This window comes from Ictalurus furcatus, chromosome 23 (assembly GCF_023375685.1).
Source record: "Ictalurus furcatus strain D&B chromosome 23, Billie_1.0, whole genome shotgun sequence".
NCBI classification, from domain to species: domain Eukaryota; kingdom Metazoa; phylum Chordata; class Actinopteri; order Siluriformes; family Ictaluridae; genus Ictalurus; species Ictalurus furcatus.
The window spans coordinates 16,814,685-16,833,949 of record NC_071277.1 but is presented as its reverse complement, the minus strand read 5'-3'; the positions used below and the strand labels follow the sequence as shown (position 1 = coordinate 16,833,949).

Here is a 19,265-nt window from a genome sequence, read left to right as displayed (position 1 = left end):
GACAGTATTTCATCTAGTTTATAAAATTATATGATTCTTAGAGGTCGCCTTTAAACTTTACACACCGCACCTTTAAATAGTTGTATTGGTATGAATTGTTCAAATATGACCTGGGGCAGTGAAACATCCAGTGGTAAGTAGTGTGCAATACATGGAGGTGAGTGTATATAACAGCTTGTCTCTGTCTCTTGTGTCTCTCAGGTGTTTAAGCAGAAGGTGTTGGAGCTCGGTGAGAAGCTGCTGCCGGCATTCAGCACTCCGACTGGCATCCCACGAGGAGTCATTAACCTGGGAAGGTACGTGTCACGTTGAACAGAATGGCGGCTTTTTCTTTCAGGTTGTGTCGGGATACTCATCGTTCTATGAATTTATAGTCATTAAGAGTGTATATCTGTCCTTCAGAGACAACATGATGCATATCTCATTATCCGATTAACAATCCACTGATTAGAAGATATGGTAAAAGCAGCCAATGGATTAATATGATAAATAATTTGCTTATACGTTTTGCCTTTTTTACACTTCACTTCGCTTACTCAGATGTCTTTTTAAATTAAGTGTCTACCTCATTTCATTGTGCAAAACGCATAATGATAACAAAGCTGACTTTGCCTTGATGATAGGTTTCAGATGTTTTGATGCATTATGATGCAGTTTGCATGATGCTAAATTGGAGGTTAAAAACGAAAGAAGCAGAATTCAGTTCACGTTTTATTTTAGAACTCTCACTTAAATCAATTCTTGCCATTGGAGGTCCACCAACCAATTAATCTGCATCGATAACCGATTGCTGGAACTATCGGTTATTGGCAAAAATCCACACCGATAGTTTTCCCCGGTTGCGTCCGTTGTGGGAGCGGCTGAGAAGGGTCATTACACAGTACAAGAGTGTGAAATAGGTGTGAAAGCACATTAAAGTGTTACTTGGTCTATAATAATTGTATAAATTCAAAGATAACTTAATAACACATTAATAAAATATAGTGATCTACAATGTGGATGTGTTCAGTTTTTGTCAATTCCATGCTTTCATTTACGTTTATCTCTATTGCCAGCCGGTTCCAACGATCATGGAACTCATTAAAAGTCATTAAAAATGACATTTTTTCCAAACTACACTTTTGGAAAATAATTTAAAATAATATCCAGTAGGTTGTATTTTTTTTTTCCCATTCCAACATTATCATCACACTTACATTAAAAGTGTTTGTTTCCTCAGCATTTATTGTCTAGTCTCAGTCTATTCTCGGTCTCAGAATAAAGTGATTGAGGGATAGAGAGTGATCTATGAGAAACCAACAGCTGGATGAATGCCAGCTTGTTCCATGTAGAGAGAGGACGTCACTGGATGCCCCTGCCCCTCTTCACTCTATTAGGCATTGATTTTTCCAGACCTGGAGATGCTAGGGTCGTTCTGACCCGCATGGGTAATGATGTAGAGAGCATTTATAATGGAGGCCCAGTTTAGCATCTATCTCATCTCCTTTTCTCCTCTGATTGCCCTATGACAAAGCAACAGAAGAGCAATCATTTCCTGGGGAAGTGTGTGACTCAGATCTGAGATTATGGCAGCAAGAGAGATTTTTGACATTGGTAGTAGCAGAAATGTTTATGAACACAACAGTATTCAATGCTTATTTACTTCTGCTGCAAGCCACAGGCCATGCATCCACAGTTGAATATAAAACAATATCGGATGTTATATATTCACGTAGTGTAATATAAGATGATTATGGAGCTGACAGTGATGCAACCAGTCATTCATTTATTTTGTTGAAAATGATATGTTGCTTGATATTGTAGCATATGTCAATATGAAATGGTTTTATACCTGTAGCTGTCATTATCATAATAGTCCTTGGTCAGGCTACAAGATCACATTCTTCTACTTTTGCCATTTGAGAAGTGTTTAATAAAAGATACATTCATTAGACAACTAAATATGGTGTGTAGAATTGGTCAAAAAACTAAAATTCCCAATGAAAGAAGCAGTGTCTGCCTGTGAAATGACCACAATGTCTATCCAGCTGGGACTAAAATGATCAGACGTCCGTTTGACCAGATGATTTGTTAAAAAAAAAAAAAAAACAGTAGGTAATTTGAACTATAATTTTTTTTTTTGTCTCATGTCCCTATGGATGATGTGAGCAACTTGCTTTTTTCCCTCTCTGTGAAATGAAAGCCAGTCAGTCTGACCTCACGTAGTTAGAAAATTCACACAGCTTTGATTTCTGTTTAAGTCATTCAGTCCTTCATAAATAATTCCCTCTTTTTATGTTTTGAAAGTCGTTTCAAATGACATGTCACTTGTGTAGTATGCCAAGTAGATAAAAACCAATAGATAAAAACCTAGTCTTTTTTTTATTCAGGACAGCAACAGTAGTTATTAAGGTACCTGACGGGATTTCTTCCCACAATGTTTTTTTTTCCTTTCCCGCTGATATCTTGGATCGATTCTCTGAGACAAAAGTTTTCTCCCAGCCCTCTCCTCCTCCCCAGACATTGCTGCTATTGATTTTCCTTTCAAAAGGAAAGTGAGAACTAGACGCAGCAATTGCGTGAATTACACGCTCTCTCAGTGTGATTCCTGCAGGCGCAAACAACGGCGCAGAATGAGGCCTTGTCGGAGAAATAAAGCCAGGAGTGCACTCAAAAGACACCTTATTGTGCACGCCTTATTAGACTGTCTAGGCCAGTGGGACGAATGCGGCCCGCGAACAGATGTTTACTGGACTTTGGAAAACCTTTCATGAATTCTTCGAAAGTTATTCCTTAACTAAATTGGATTTGCAACCATGTATTATTTCATTTCAACTTCAATATACTCTGGGAGACATATTTTCGAATGTATACAGTATGATGAGGTCTAATCTGGCCCCCTGTGAGAAAGGTTTGGTCGCTTCTGGTCTGGGTGTTTGAAATCTGATAGCCAAAAGCAAAGCTAAATGACTCCTGGCTTATGAAAAAATTTAAATAAGAATATGCTACTAAACATACACATGCACACAGACCAGTGACAGTCTTGACAGTGATTGCTGTTCCAACATACTTAATTTGCAACTATTTGGCATCCCAAATAATCTCTGTGCTATTAACACCCAAGCAAGTCAGAGCAGTTTATTAATTCTATGCCAGAATTAATTTGGTCTATTCGCCGAGCTCTGACACATTCCCTTTGTCTCTGTTTTGCCATTTTACCACGGTGAGTGTTTTCTTTGTATCTTGTTGCCATGACTCCATCCATCCATGCGGCTCCGTACCTGCTCGCATGGTGGGCTGGTTGCCATGGTTTCTGGTTGCTGTGGCACATGGCGTGGGCGATAGTACTCACACTGCTGCTTTGCCCTCTGTTACAGTGGCACCAGTTGGAACTGGGGATGGGCGTCGGCCGGGAGCAGCATCCTGGCTGAGTTTGGGACATTGCACCTGGAGTTCGTTCACCTGACGGAGCTTTCCGGAAACCCCGTTTTCACAGAGAAGGTTTGGTGCAGTACCAAATAGTAGACAGATAACAAACAGCTGACAAATGAAAGGGAAAAACAAGTAGGGTGCATTTATTTATTGTACTAGCATGGTTTAGGTTTGCTCATACACTTAGTGTCCAAAAGTTCTTCTCACTGATCAGTTTTAACCTACAGTTAAACATTTCTTTCTGAATGGGCGTGGTTTCTTCCAGGATGACTCCGCCTCTATCCACAGGGCACAAGGAGTCACTAAATGGTTTCATGGGGATGAAAATGATATAATCATATGCTATGGTCTTCACGCTGACCAGATCTCAACTCAATGAAGCACCGATCGCTTCGTAGTTTGTGGGCCTTACTTAAGTTTTTCCTTTAATTTGTCCCCCGTCTGTATATGTTGCATACACTTGTATGGCTTATGCAAAGAACAGTGGAGTATCTTCTCAATCTGCTCTCACAGATTGCTGGTATTGGGAAGGCTTGGTGTCTAATACAGTTCCACACACTGACACCAAGATTGACGTTATTCGTTATTTCAGGTGATGAACATCCGAAAGCTGCTGGACAGGATCGAGAAGCCGCAGGGCCTGTACCCCAATTTCCTGAGCCCTGTCAGTGGGAACTGGGTCCAACGTGAGTGAGAGCTGAGATCATGATAACAAAATGTTCAAAAAACAAGATAGATAGATAGATATGCATGAATTAATATGCAATATGACTATTATTTCTTTAATGTTCTTTTTAAAATGTACGTTTGTTTGTTTACTTGTTTGTTTATTTCCTCTCAGCCATATGTAATTGTTAACACACTTGGAGCACGTAGACATTCTTTGTGAGCGCTCCCCGTTTCTCTATCAGACTGAAGCGGTGGACGGCGGCTTTATGTACGCAAGCATTATTAAAATGACAATATATTCCATTAGCCGTGGAAATTGAATCTTTCGGATTCGGATGCCTTCTGAGGAATAATTGTGACTGTAGATGAATGGTTAATGGCGACCTGAGAGATAAGGAGAGGTGAAAAATGTGTGCGAAAAGCAAGCTCACGTTTCTGCACTCTTCAAATGGTCTGCACTTATATAGCGCTTTTTTGTTTTTTTTAAACCTTAGCGGTTCTACAAAGCACATTACACCGGTTCTCATTCACCCATTCACTCCACACCAACAGTAGCAGAGCCACCATGCAAGGCGCTAGCTTGCCACTGGGAGCAACTTGGGGTTCAGTGTCTTGCCCAAGGACGCTTCGGCATGTGGAGTCATGTGGGCCGGGAATCGTACCACCAACCCTACGATTAGTGGACAACCCACCCTACCACCTGATCCACAGCCGCCCAACAGTCCGACAGTGTGTGTGTGTGTGTGTGAGAGATAATATACAGTATGTCCCTAATTGTCCTTTAAAACTTTACAGTAGGGAAATGTGAACAGGGAACCAGTGAACATGATCTTTATGCCTTAGTCCTGGTGAAGAAGGCGTGGCCTCACTGCCTCAGTTCCAGGGGAAGGAGGAGTGGCCTCTTTGCCTCAGTCCCAGTGAAGGAGGTGTGGCCGCTGGGCTTGTCATTGCAATGAGAGAGGTGTGGCCTCTGGGCTTGTCATTGCAATGAGAGAGGTGTGGCCTCTGGGCTTGTCATTGCAATGAGAGAGGTGTGGCTTCTGGGCTTGTCATTGCCAGTGAGAGAGGCGTGGCTTCCCACAAAGCTAACACTATACACACAGTATATACATGTACAGTGCCAGTCAAAAGTTTTTTGTGTTTCTTAGATTTCATTACAATTTAACCTCTATTATTGCCACAGACCAAACTAAATGAACAGCAATTCAGTTAAAAGAAAACAAAAGCTAATTCTTGAAAAGTGGAACTTTTCCTCAGATCCTAATTGTACTCTAAAATGATGCTTTTATTGCTTTTCGTAAAGGCACTTGGAGTGTAAGGCTGTTAAATAAAAGACTCATACACTGTGCTGGTATTATCCTTTTATCCATAAAACATAACAAACATGGTGTACTACAAGCACCTAATTAGATCAAGATTGTGATTCGATTTTTTTCCAGTAAAATAAAATTATTTCTAACATCAAGCAGAGAGTAATCGGTTCTGGCATGGAAACGGTGTTTGATTTTGTCTGGTCTCTTCTCTCAGATCATGTTTCTCTTGGAGGCCTGGGAGACAGCTTCTACGAGTACTTGATCAAGTCATACCTGATGTCAGACAAGACGGATGAGAAGGCTAAGCATATGTACTACAGCGCTCTGGAGGTATGGAAGAGTGCATCTCGGGAGTATGTGTGAAATATATACACTCACACTTATATACAATTGCTAGTCATGACCGGAAACGTACACAGTCCCTCAGCCAGCCAGGATAATGCTGTGAGAGCGCATGAAAATAACATTGTGTAAAGACACATAAGCGGACATGACGTCTAGCGTTTGGGGAACAAAAACACGTCCTGTTTGTCCTCTTTGATTAAGCCGATTCTTACTAAAGACACACGGTAACCGGGAGTCAGTGCTGATCCAGATTAACACTCTCTGTGCGAGGAAAAAGAGCGTACAAGGAGAAGCAAGACAGATGATAAAAAGAGAAGAAAATGGACTAAAGATAATGATGATCGTTTACTATTGATCTTTTGTTTTCACCTCATGAAAAGCTGAATAGAGATACGACACTCACAGGGAGACTTCAGAGATTGATCGCTACGAGAAAATAACTTGAAAATGGAACTCTGTTTCCTTTCTGTCGTATTGTTATCAACAGATTCATAAGTTTCCCACTATGGTAGCGCGATGGAATCTCAATGAGGCTTGACTTCAATCCGGCAGGGAACAGACCCTTCCGTTATACCATGCATAAATCATAGACGCCCAGAGCAACATGGGCACACTGTTCCTATTTAGCATGTGCAGAGAGATACAAGAGAACTGTATTATATTTTGCTCGGGTTTGTCACTGTTTGTACAACCCTCTGTATTCCTGCTTCTGGAAATTTTCTCTAGCATCCGTTCAAGTGAATTAATATGCTGTTGTAAATGGGATAATAGGTGCCTGCTAGAGGATATTAACAGCTGACAGAACCTGCCATAACATGCCTATATGCTGATCGTCCTGAAACTATTCCCACAAAGTAGGTATTACTACAACCTTTGTATGTTGTAGCATTACATTACAATTTTCTTTCACTAGAACTAAGAAGCCCAAACTTGTTCCAGCATGACAATGCCCCTGTGCACAAAGTGCGATCTATGAAGACATGGTTTGCCAAGGATGGAATGGAAGAACTTGAGTGTCCTGCACAGAGTCCTGACCTCAACCCCACTCAACACCTTTGGGATGAACTGGAACGCTGACTGTACCCCAGGCCTCCTCGCCCAACATCTGTGTCTGATCTCACGAATGCTCTTGTGGCTGAATAAACACAGATCCCCACAGCTACACTCCAAAATCTAGTGGAAAGCCTTCCCTGAAGAACGGAGGTTATTATAACCTCCGTTATAATATTATAATGGGTGTGATGGTCAGGTGTGGTCCTGGAAAACAAGATTTTTTTTTACAAAGGAATCAGAGAAAACCGTTTCTACATTGGTTTAATAGACTGCTGAAGGTTAAAAGCTTCATCCTCGTTGTTTTTAAAAAAAATAAATATCAACACTTTTATTCGATTAAATGTTGCATGATAGAGTTGTCATACTGTGAATGTACTGTATCATGACTTTCACCTCCTAATCTTTATCATATCTTCTGTTCTGGACCAGGCAATAGAGGCTAACTTGGTGCAGAAATCTTCCGGTGGTCTTACGTATGTGGCTGAATGGAGAGGCGGCATTCTCGACCATAAGATGGGGCATTTGGCTTGTTTCGCCGGGGGGATGGTGGGCATCGGGGCAGACGATGGCACTCCAGAAAAGAGGCAGCACTACCTAGACCTGGCGGCCGAGATCACAAACACATGCCATGAGTCTTATAGTCGCTCAGGTGAGTACGGAAGAACGGGGAACGACACGTTTCCAGGGTGACATGGTCACCCTTCATTTTTTCCTGACCAAATAACCTAACCTATAACTAGACACCTTTACAGCGTAAGATGTATTCATCTAGATCATTTTTGGACAGACCTTATTTTCTTATCTGTCTAGTAGTGATTTGTGTATTTACATAAAGTTGTACATAGCTATTAAATGAGGTATGGCCTAGAATTAAAAATGGAAAGTTAGCCCTTATAACCCCCCCAAAAAAACAACAACATCCACAAAATGGTATTTAAGCTAGTACTAGAATTGATTGCAAAAGTTCCCTGCTGAAAAAAATGGTTATAATGGGAATTGTATTGGTTTTAATGGAAACTGTAATGGTCCCTCAGGGTCTCTACTGGTAACTAGCTGCCTTCTATTAGTGGCATGTTATGTCTAGTGGATACCATTAAGGACCAATAATGGTAATTGTATTAATGGTTAGCTGATGATCTGTAATGGTATTTGTAGTGGAAACCATTAGAATTTCTGTGATGTTTCTATTGGGGGGGGGTTTTCAGCAGGGTTTGCAGCCTTCGTATTTTTTTTTGTGTGTTTTTTTTTATAGAAGAGAAAATTTATCCTGATTTTACAGTTTATCTACCAACATATAACATTCCAAGATGTTAAAAAATTAAAGGTTGGTGTAGCTGTCAATCCAAAACAGGAAGAATCAATGGGAGAATATTTCGAAAATAAAATTTCCATAACCCAGGACCCTGTCAGTCTTCAGACCTGACAGCATGAAGCAATTAGCAGTCTTATAACAGACATGCAAACTTTTAAACTGATATTTTGTTTTATAGTGGAATATCATTCCACTATATTCCACCCACACTGTTTGGATATTTTATTATTTATATTTATATTCAACTGTCAATCCTAACTCACTAAGTGTTTGGTTATAAATGAAACTTCTTTGCCTTATGGGTGTGTAAACTTTTGAACTTGACTGTATATAAGTCTACAGTCATAAAATACAAAATTGTTTTGTTTTTTTTCTCCAGTGTAGCATCCAGTGTACTAGTTACATCACAGTTAGATGATTAGATAACAATGGTCAACATTGCTAGCTAGCAAGAATTAGTCAGCATTTTTAGCAAACTAGCTTCAGAATAAAATCTTGAGGAAATCCTGAGGGAAAAGTAGCATACACGAAAAGCTTACAGGGCTTCTGTGTAACTGGTTCATCATTCATACATGATTTCATGCAAATTTGTAGATATTTCAAAGAGTGAGGATGAGAAAAGATGAAAAAGAAAAAACGCTACTTATCAGCCAGTTGCTAACAGTGCTAACTTTAACCTTAACCATTTGTAACTTACGTGTGTAAAATCTTACAAACCTTCTAGATTGTGTTGGTCATTTAAACGAAACTGATTAGAGCACTTGGTTTTAATTTATTATACATTAGCCAAAAGATTGTCCTTATTTCTTATCCATTATAAATCAAGCCTTTATTAGCCAACATGGCTAATAACAAATGACAGCCAGTTAATAAGACTCATATTGCTAAACTACTGTAAAATATGAATAATTTCAAGTTAAATATTTCCTACAACCAAACTCCACTGAAGTAACACAACGACAACAAAAAACCTTATTGCTTTATACTTCCACTGAATGCTAAAACAGGAAGCATAACGTCTGCAGTGCGCTCTAGCTAGTTTGCCAAATCTTCCTGTGATTTGAAATTAACAGTGCATAGCAGAAACTCATAACTCGCTGCTGAAAAGCAGTTCTTCTAACATATTATTTTTCCATCGTTGCAAAAAAAAACAGCCCCCCACCCCCACCCCCCCACCCCAATTAGAAGAGACTGTTGTCTACTTTGTCAGATGCTCTTTTAAAACTTTTAAACAAGCTGTGTTGATTTTATAGAGATGAAGCTCAGGCTGAATCAAAACTTTTTCCTACCCGAGCCAGAGGGAATCAATCGAAAAGGAAAGATATTGACATTTTTAAGTGAAGCGCAAACCAAGATCCACCAATTTTCCCTAAAAATCCTTGTTTGATCTCTGCTTTACCACCCGTTTCAGTCCCCTGATTGCTTAGCGAAAAATATCTTTGAAGATTTATATATATATATATATATATATATATATATATATATATATATATATATATATATGCCCTGCGTTGGATTGGCACCCTGTCCAGGGTGTACCCCACCTTGTGCCCGATGCTTGTATATATATATATATATATATATATATATATATATATATATATATATATATATATATATATATATATATATACATAGGCCTTTTCATGAAATACCTTTGATCTTGCACTTAAAAACATGATTGATTTTCTTTTCTTACAGTCTCTGTCCTTGTTACATTCGGTTAAGGATCGTAGCACAGCTGAAGAACAAGAGTTTGAGGGAGAGAAAAAATATGATTTGCTCGGCACGGAAGACTGTGACATATTTAGTGCTCTTTAATGCTGACAGTAACAGTCGTCCTCTGGGAGAGCTTCTGGCACTCCGTTAGCTTAACATGCTGGCTAGCTTCATCTCGGAAAGACCCCAAAATATAACGACGCAACAAAAATCAAAACTGCATCATGAAAAAAAACAACAGATTTTTACAGTCTCTGTAAAAAAGAGGTGCACAACAATATCACCGTGGCAGTTTTAGCATTTTTATAGGATTTCCTTTTTAAAAATCATTTTTAAGCTTAAGATTATGGACTTAAAGGGACATCCACGTAATATGATGTCTATTGTGATGATGTAATATGACCTATTGAATGCTCAATTCTGAGTGGTCAGAAGGTCCTGATTCATTTTAATTAGTTCTAGTTGGAAGGTTTATATTAACTCTAATACATTTTTGTTTCAAAAGTTCAACACCTCAATCACAGACTTTGATGGAGGATGACGCACGTAACATTTTTTTTTTTTTAACAAAAAAAAAAACAAAAATGTGTAATCGTTGATATTCTTGAAGTTTTCTGTGAGGAGATGTTTATTTAATATTTTTGGAAGGAGTCTCCAGTGTCAGAGCTAAAGCTCTAACTTTACGTCTTCAGGACGCAGTTTCTTGGTAACAATTTTTGTTTTATTCACTTCAAGAGAGACAAACTTTATAGCAGTTGAACAACTGTTTATAGCTGCTATAGTGTAAGTGATAAGGGGAGCTAAATTGTTTCCCAGATATTCCACAACATACATTAACTTTAAATTGATTTTCCATCCATCCATCTTCTATACTGCTTATCCTCTTCAGGGTCTCAGGGAACCTGGAGCCTATCCCAGGGAGCATGGGGCACAAGGCGGGGTACACCCTGGACAGGGTCCCAATCCATCACAGGGCACAAGAATAACTTACACACTCACACACCCATTCATACACTACGGACACTTTTGGACATGCCAATCAGCCTACCATGCATGTCTTTGGACTGGGGGAGGAAACCAGAGTACCCGGAGTAAAATCCTGCAGCACGGGGAGAACATGCAAACTCCGCACACACAGGGCCATGGTGGGACTCGAACCCCCAACCCTGGAGGTGTGAGGCAAACGTGCTAACCACTAAGCCACATTTTTTAAAGTATGATTTTGATTAATCATTGTGATTAAACATTGTGATGAATAAATTCAACAATAACAGTCGCTGCACTTCTTGTCAGGCCGCATTGCACCAAGCTGTTGTTGATTATTTTCGTAGAACAACACTCCCATAAGTGTTATATTCCTTACTTAAACATTCACATTTTTTTCATTTCGGGGATGCTTTTATAAGAAAAATATACAGTACATGAGGCAAATCCGATCCAAACATACAGCTGTAACAAAAGCCAACTTTGATGCTATATAAGTGCTATATTTCAGTGAAAGCTTTACAACCCCCTAGGACAGTCATCAACAACCCTGTTCCTGGAGATCTGCCTTCCTGTAGACTTTACCTCCAACCATACTCGTGCCCACCGGACCATCTAATTATTGTCTTAAGGAGTTCTTGATCAACTAAAACAAGTGTGTTAGATTTGGGTTGGAGATGAAACCTGCAGAAAGGTATTCACAAACAGCACTAAGTGTGTTGGGTTTCATACAGATGTTAAGATGTTAAAATAATAATAATAATAATATGAACTAATCAAATGATCTGTTAAGTTTGTATCTTCCTTTCTAACTATGACAGTAATATTATTTGATAACTTGGATGAAATCCAACTTCCTCTAAGATCCTCTTAGTATTATATTTACCCAACTGTTTTACCCAACATCTGTGTTCTAACTCTGCCAGATGTCATACCCTGCCTTCTTCATATTAAAAGAGAAAGTGGGTCATCTGCAAATTCTTGCTTTCAGTTCCTTTTTATAATATTGTTCAAATTTTTATTTATTTATTTATTTATTTATTTTTATTATTTTTTGGGGGGTGGGGGGGTTGAGGTAAAATTTCCATTTTTTTTGTCATTGGAAATATTTGGGATTACAGTGAAATGTGTTCATTTCAGGACCGGTAAAAGATACCAAACCAATACTGTAACTACAGATAGCAAAATTATACAACCAGTTGGCAGAGGAATTGAATGACTAAAGGGGTTTATCTTATTTTCCGAATTGACTAATAATCGGTGGTTATGATTCTTGCACTAGTGAGTGATGGAAGAACCTGAGTTTTTAAGCTCTAGGACTGCAAAAGAGCAACTGTAGAGCCCTTAATCAAGGTTCTTAGATCTCGGTTGCTGATATCTGTGCTTGGACTGGAATCTACTTGAATTCATTTGGGACATCAGCATCTGCCAAATGAACAGCAACCATCTGGACTACAAGAAAACATATTTAAGTGTCTCTCTGATCTCTCCGATTCTGACTTATCTAGCATTCGAAGTATTTTCAAAAATACCAGATTTTATGCAAAGTCTGTACTCAACAGTCATGAGGAATGAATCAGTCATGTAGTTTTCTTTTCTGTGTTTTTCCTCCATGTTAACAGCCACTAAGCTCGGCCCTGAGGCGTTCCGCTTCGACGGAGGTGAAGAGGCGACAGCCACCAGACTGAGCGATCGCTACTACATCCTGAGGCCAGAGGTCATCGAGAGCTACATGTACATGTGGCGTCTGACTCACGATCCCAAGTACAGGGAGTGGGGCTGGCAGGCAGTGGAGGTGAGAAGAAAGAAACGTTCTTTAGTTACTTCTTTATGGATCGATTGGTCTGGAAGTGTCATTCTCAGAGCTCCATAAAGGTTTAAGGAATTTTTGGACCTAAAGGAATGCCATTTAGTGTTTAAGTCAGTTATTTAGGTATAATAACGTGATCCTTGGAAAAAAGCTTCTTAATTATTATTATAATGTGATATGTAATAAGTAAGTGCTGTTAGAGGAAAATAATCAACGACAGGGTGAAATACAGCTACTTACTCTTACCACCCCGAGGATTATTTTCCAATAACAGCAAGTGGTTTATTTTTCTTGCCAGTTACAATTTCCTATTAATAAAAGAACGTGTCATACTTTTTTTTTATCCATTTATACTTACAGTGCATTCAATGCGCCTCAGTCGCCAAGCTGGATATAGACAGGTTTCTTTGTAAATCATTCTTAGAAGCATTTACACAAGAAATTTAGTATTCATTAAAGAAAAAAAAAACATTCTTAGCCTACTCATGCTCCTGATAAGTGTGTGTCAATTTACGAGAAGAAGATAAACTCATTTAAACCTCGACTTGATCAACTTCCAATAATTTCATTTGCAGGGATTCAGTGGGTTGTGAAACACGGTTGTTTATATTATTTCCATTATTTAAAAAATATGAGAAATAAAGAAAGCGAAGAAATAATACAAGTGAAAGAAATGAATACACTAAAGACATTTCACGTGGTTAAACATAGAAACAAACGTTCACCTGCTGACTTAAAAATATGACTAGAGCCTTTGTTTCAACTCAAAAATGACCTTTTTTTCCCCCCAAGACAACAGATTACGTTAAGTTTAATTTTTGAAAACTTATAAACCCGAGTTCAATATCCAAACCTTGTCTAGACAATTGGAGTTAAAGAGAAGAAATAAGTTCACATTACTTAACGAGACTATAATGTTTTACAGTGTACAAATAACACGAGGCATTCAGTTATAACATAAGAAATGCCACTGTATAAATGGAGGACAGGCCGGTCTGTCTGCGCTTTCATAGCTGAAAGCCGTAAACAGAGGCCTCAGCTGACGGAAGATTAAGGGAAAGAATTCTTAAACTTGCGCTTGAACTTTTATAGAGTTTTGTCGGTGTCAATAAATGCAGATGAGCCGTGTCGGGATTGTGCTTTGCACTTTGCGCGTGATCAACATACATATGCATACAAGTGGGAAGAAAATCAAAAATAAGTTCGGTTTGGCTTACGCAAACATCTAACACAACTTTTCTAATAGATTGCTACTTAAGGCCCACTGTTGTGAAACGTCAACAAAACAAGTTCCGTAATCACTTACGTTATAACCGGTATAAACAGCCGTTCCTTCACCAGCCTCTCTGAAATATGCACCGTTTCATGTTACTGAGAAACCAGGCTGCACAAAATCCTGAAGACTTTCTGTGTCAGGAAACTTACGAACTCTTACAAAGCGCGAAATCTTCCAAAAACACAAAAGAAATGCTTCCTCAAGGAAAATTCCAACATAACCATCACTATAGAAAATGCATCAACACCTTCTGACCAATCAGATTTGAGTATTCAACAGCACTGTGTGTTAAAATGTCTTATATACTGTATAGGGAGGCAGGGTGGCTTAGCACATTTGCCTCGCACTTTTGGAGCTGGGGGTTCAATTCCCGCCTCCACACTGTGTGCTTGGAGTTTGAAATTTCTTCTTTGGGGGTTTCCTCCGGGTACTCCGGTTTCCTCCCGCAGTCCAGAGACATACGTTGTAGGCTGATTGGCATCTCTAAGTTGTCCGTAGTGTGTGAATGGATGTGCGATTGTGCCCTGAGAGGGGTTGGCACCCTGTCCAGGGTGTCCCCTACCTCGCCTGGGATAGGCTCCAGGCTCCCCTATGATCCTGTGTAGGAGAAGTGGTACAGAAACTGGATGGATGGATATACTGTATGTCACTGACACACATCAAGTTGAAAACCAGCGCAGAAAACAGCGCTGACTTTAAATCAGCTGATCTTACCATTAACTTTACAAGCAGGTGGCAAGTGGGCCAAGCGAAATTAAAAAGATCACGACAGAGCAGCTAACGTGCCATTTATTCCTATTAGCTTTTGCAAATGAATGCTTGGCTAAAGTCAGTGTATTAATACAGCTCGACCGTCTCGCTTTCTCTCTCTCTGACAGGATGACATGTTAATTATAAGGCGGAAGTGCACTGAAATAGATATGTCACGTTCATTTCCCAGAGAAACACAAGGCCAGTCGTAATCACAGTGTAGATGTCTGCCTTTGTTATGACTTAATAGCACCTTCATTCGCCACGTCAGCTCTTTTTTCATCGCCTGTCAAATACATTCCACATCTGACCAAAATGTATAGGACAGCATTCTCATGTAGTTGCTTGTTTTTTTTTTTTTAATTTTATTTCATTTTTTTCTTTTTAATGTAGTCAGCCCGGGAATTTATTCGTTTATTAATCGTTAGCCATGTCAGTAATGTTAATGTTTTTCTCAGGCACTGGAGCAATACTGCCGCATTGACGGAGGTTTTTCGGGGATCAGGGACGTCTACGCTACCGTGGTCAGCCATGATAACATGCAGCAGAGCTTCTTCCTGTCTGAAACTCTGAAGTGAGTGCTTGGGGCAATTTTAGTGACGTGAACACATCTAGATTGTAATGTACCCAAATTGTGCTAAAAGTGACTGAAGGGTTGCTAGTTTAGAATGTTAGCATGGCTAGCATTTAGCTTTAGCTTAATGTTTATTGCTTAAGCAGTACAGTCTCGAATTAAAAAAATGTGTAGTTAAATTAAACATGCATTAAAAAAATGTCAAAAGAATAGGAATTTTTGGGATACTAGGAATGTAGGAATATATTCTTTGGCTTAATATTTCATGTTAGCAAAACAAGAAAAAAGTACCTGTCAGATTGATTGATTGATTGATTGATTGATCAATTCAGATATCTGTACCTGCTTTTCTCCGACGACGACCTGCTGCCACTGGATGACTGGGTGTTCAACACTGAGGCTCATCCTTTACCTATCGTCCGCAAGAGCTGCTTAGACGAGCACAATGGCACCACACGAGACACTCAACACACACAACCAGTGTAACCTGCAATGACACACCTTGATACACACGCACAGCGAGGCAGGGCCTCGGTTTAACCGGCCCTGCCGCAGCCTCTCGGCTCCTTTTCCTGTAAAGGATCTCGTGCTGCACGCTGTGATTGTAATATCTGAGCCGGGACATTCTCTGTGGACAATCAAAATGAAAATTACTTTTGTGACGAGAGCACCTTTGTTCCCTTCTTTCTTTCCTCCGTGAGGAAAATGGAATATTCTTCAGGCCCAGATTGGCGGGGTGGGCACCGCCTCTCGCGGGCTACTTTGAGAGAAAGAGAAAATTGCTTCACTCTTCTTCAGCACTCTGTTATTTCTGTCCATCTTTTTACTCTTTTTTATAAGCTAGTGACAGGCAGTTTGTGGACGATTTGTTTTTATTAATGACTCAAGCGATTTGCAAGCTCAAAAAGAATAGAAAGCAACAAAACTCAACAGTAAACATTCAAATTACTTTTTTTTTTCAAGAATCAGTACATAACCCCGCTGCCATTACCCATTTTGTCTTCCCATTTTCTTATCTGATTTTTGTCCCCTTATCATTATCCTATCTGCATCCTTATCTACATTCCCAGTACTGTTACCTGATTTGCACCACCTATGTTGTTAGTTGATCTCCCTTCCCAATGTTCTCTGCTGATCTGCAGTTATAACATAATTGGTCCCCTTCAATCTCTGTCTCTCTGTCATAAAATGATCTACGTTTTGCTCCCCTGTGTTTTAACGCAATGTGCATTGCTTGTGACCCAATCAACTCTTCCCTGTGTTGTTACCCAATCTGTGTCCCCCGTGCCATAACTCATTCTGCATCAGTTGTGTCGCAACGAAATATATCTTCTACTGTTGGTACATTGCTTGTATCATTACTCAATATATGTCCCCTCTGTCATTAACCAGTTTGTATCTATGGAGGCTTTGCCATTTCTGCCCCCTCACATTGTAACCCAATCTGCATCCTGTTTTGCTACCTTGTCTGTGCCCTATTGCAACCCAATCTGTTCACCTGTGTTGCTACCCAATCTGTTCACCTGTGTTGCTACCCAACCGACAAAAGCATTCAGTCTGTTTCCCAGTGTTGTAACTTGAACAGCATTACTTGTGTCTTTAAGCAGTCTACGTCCCCTTTATCACTAGCCAGTCACTGTCCATGGTGATGTTACCATATCTGTTTCCCTGTGTTGTAACCTGATCTGCCTCACTCATGCCATTATCTAATTAACATTCCCCTGTGTCCAAATCTGCATCCCCCATGTCACAACCCAATCTGCATCCCCCGTGTCATTACCCGATCTGTGCCTTTTGTGTCAGTACTCAATGTGCAAATCTTGAATAGCAAAGATTTTCACTAGTTTTCACAGATTTCGTCCATCAAAGTAAGAAACAAAAAATCCAACAAATTAAAAATTCACTTAAATGGTTCATTCACAAGAATTAAATCACAAAAGCGTGACCAAATGTCCATCATTATAACGTACAAAATCTTTGGCCAAAACTTTTCAGTCATTATTATTCGGATTTTTCTTAGCTTTTTTCTTGTTTTCTTTGTGTTTTGTTTGCTTTTCCGCCAAGCCTAGATGTCTGAAACCTGCGGGGGGGGGGGGGGGGGGGGGGGGGTATTGTTTTGTACGGTATTTCCTTTGAACAGAATCAGAGTGTATGTGAGAGTAGAGAACTAAGAGAGCATGCTTCAAAGACCAGCAAGTTCAAAAGGTTACATAGGGGAATACACACACACACAATATATATATATATATATATATATATATATATATATATATATATATATATATATATATATATATATATATATATTATAGAGCGCGCACACGAAGAGCAAAAAGAGACATAACACACAAACCGAGTTCATGATTCTCCACTTGCTCCCTTCATCTCTGAGTGTGTTAAGTTTTTTATCCACCACCGTCCACCGCACTGCAGGAATGTGCTGTACATAACCAAATGAGTGTGACTGTGAGTGACCTGTATTGTTAATCTGTTAATCTGCCCTGGTTTATTGCCCTCGCTCTATTTTTTTCTCTCTATCTTCTCATACTTCTCATTTCCTGGTTTTTTTTTTCCCCCATTCCTTTAGATGATTCTTATGTACAATTGTATTCTTTCCTTTCATTTGCTTCCCTCAGGTGTTTCTGGAAAAGGAGAAATTTTGATGATTATTGTTACTTATTAATTATGGTATGAATTATTCTTGTTGATTTGACTTCTCTTTCAATGGTGTTGTATATTTTCAGATACTGGTTAAAAAAAATATATCTGTGCAACTTTATACATTTAAAATAACTGCACAAACCTTACGAGTCTGCGTCTTCTTATTTGTATTTGCCATTTTTTTTAGCTTCATGTGAGTTTATTGATTGCACTATGTGCAAATGCAAAATGCAAGTTCATACTGGGTGTTTATACTGGGTGTTTATACTGGGTGTTCATACTGGGTGTTGACATTATTCGGGAAATTCTACTTATATCTGTAATGAGCAGATGGGTGTCATTGATACTGGTATCGAGTATCAGTCCAATATCGTGCTCCTTTATTCATACTCTCAGAAATGCTCCCGTACCAACATCCGATGCCATTACCATGTGACTTAAGTCTGGTGTACGTTTTTGCGCTAATGAAAAGATGGCACTAAATGACAGAGATCTGAATGCATCTCAGACTGCAAAATGTCCTCTGTGAAGGTATCAAGAGGAGGAACCCCAGAATCTTCCTACAATACTGGTAACCTGATAAAATCTTAAACCTAAAAAAGCACAAGGATTTCATTGCAGCAATCATCGGCTAGACGTGTTACTACCCAATCTGCACACCCCATGTCGCTACCCAATCTGCACCCCCCCTCCCATGTCGCTACCCAATTTGCGTCTCTCATGTCAATACACAATGTGCGTTTGTGTTACTACCAAATCTGGGTCCCCCATTTTATTACCTTATCTGTATTCTGTGTTGCTACCCAGTCTGTGTCCCCTCCTGTTTCACTACATTCATGTGTCATTACCTAATCTGTGCCTCCTATGTTGTTACCCAATTATTACAGTACTCTGTTATTGAGGTAGCAAGAGAGGAACAAGTGTTTCGCATAGTGCAGCGACATGACTTTTGTAAAAGACCACTGTGTCTCGACTTTGGTTCTGCTGCTTTCAGAATAGTGTTGACCTCAGAGGTAGAATCCTGACTGGTGACGGAGATCGTTGAAGTGCCTAGCCTTTCATTTTCCGTGTTCTTTAAAAGAGTCAATCCATCCATTTTCTGTACCGCTTATCCTATATAGGGTCACGGGGAGTGTATTCTAGGGGATTTGGGGCACAAGGCAAATTTAGGCCCACTCTGGACAGGGTGCGAACCCATTGCAGGGCTCAAGCACACACACACACACACACACACACAAACTACGGATAATCTAGAGATGCCAGTCAACCTACAGTGCATGTCTTTGGACTAGGAGGGAAACCAGAGTCTCGGACGAAACCCCAAAGCAAACATGGCAGAGAACATGCAAACTCCATGCAAACGGGAATTGAACCCCCAACCCCAGAGG

At 39.6% G+C, this 19,265-nt stretch overlaps 1 protein-coding gene across 1 annotated transcript in view; it reads left to right on the top strand.

Annotated features, from left to right (window-relative positions):
• LOC128599559 (mannosyl-oligosaccharide 1,2-alpha-mannosidase IA) overlaps positions 1 to 17,294 on the top strand; it is a 226,890-nt gene extending 209,596 nt beyond the window's left edge. The window contains exons 5-12 of the mRNA XM_053611274.1: positions 202 to 296; positions 3,357 to 3,480; positions 4,004 to 4,097; positions 5,608 to 5,723; positions 7,221 to 7,440; positions 12,429 to 12,601; positions 15,101 to 15,216; positions 15,549 to 17,294. Coding sequence (XP_053467249.1) covers positions 202 to 296; positions 3,357 to 3,480; positions 4,004 to 4,097; positions 5,608 to 5,723; positions 7,221 to 7,440; positions 12,429 to 12,601; positions 15,101 to 15,216; positions 15,549 to 15,702 — 1,092 coding nt within the window. The 3' untranslated portion in view covers positions 15,703 to 17,294. The remainder of the gene's footprint in view (positions 1 to 201; positions 297 to 3,356; positions 3,481 to 4,003; positions 4,098 to 5,607; positions 5,724 to 7,220; positions 7,441 to 12,428; positions 12,602 to 15,100; positions 15,217 to 15,548) is intronic.
• The last annotated feature ends 1,971 nt before the right edge of the window (positions 17,295 to 19,265 follow it).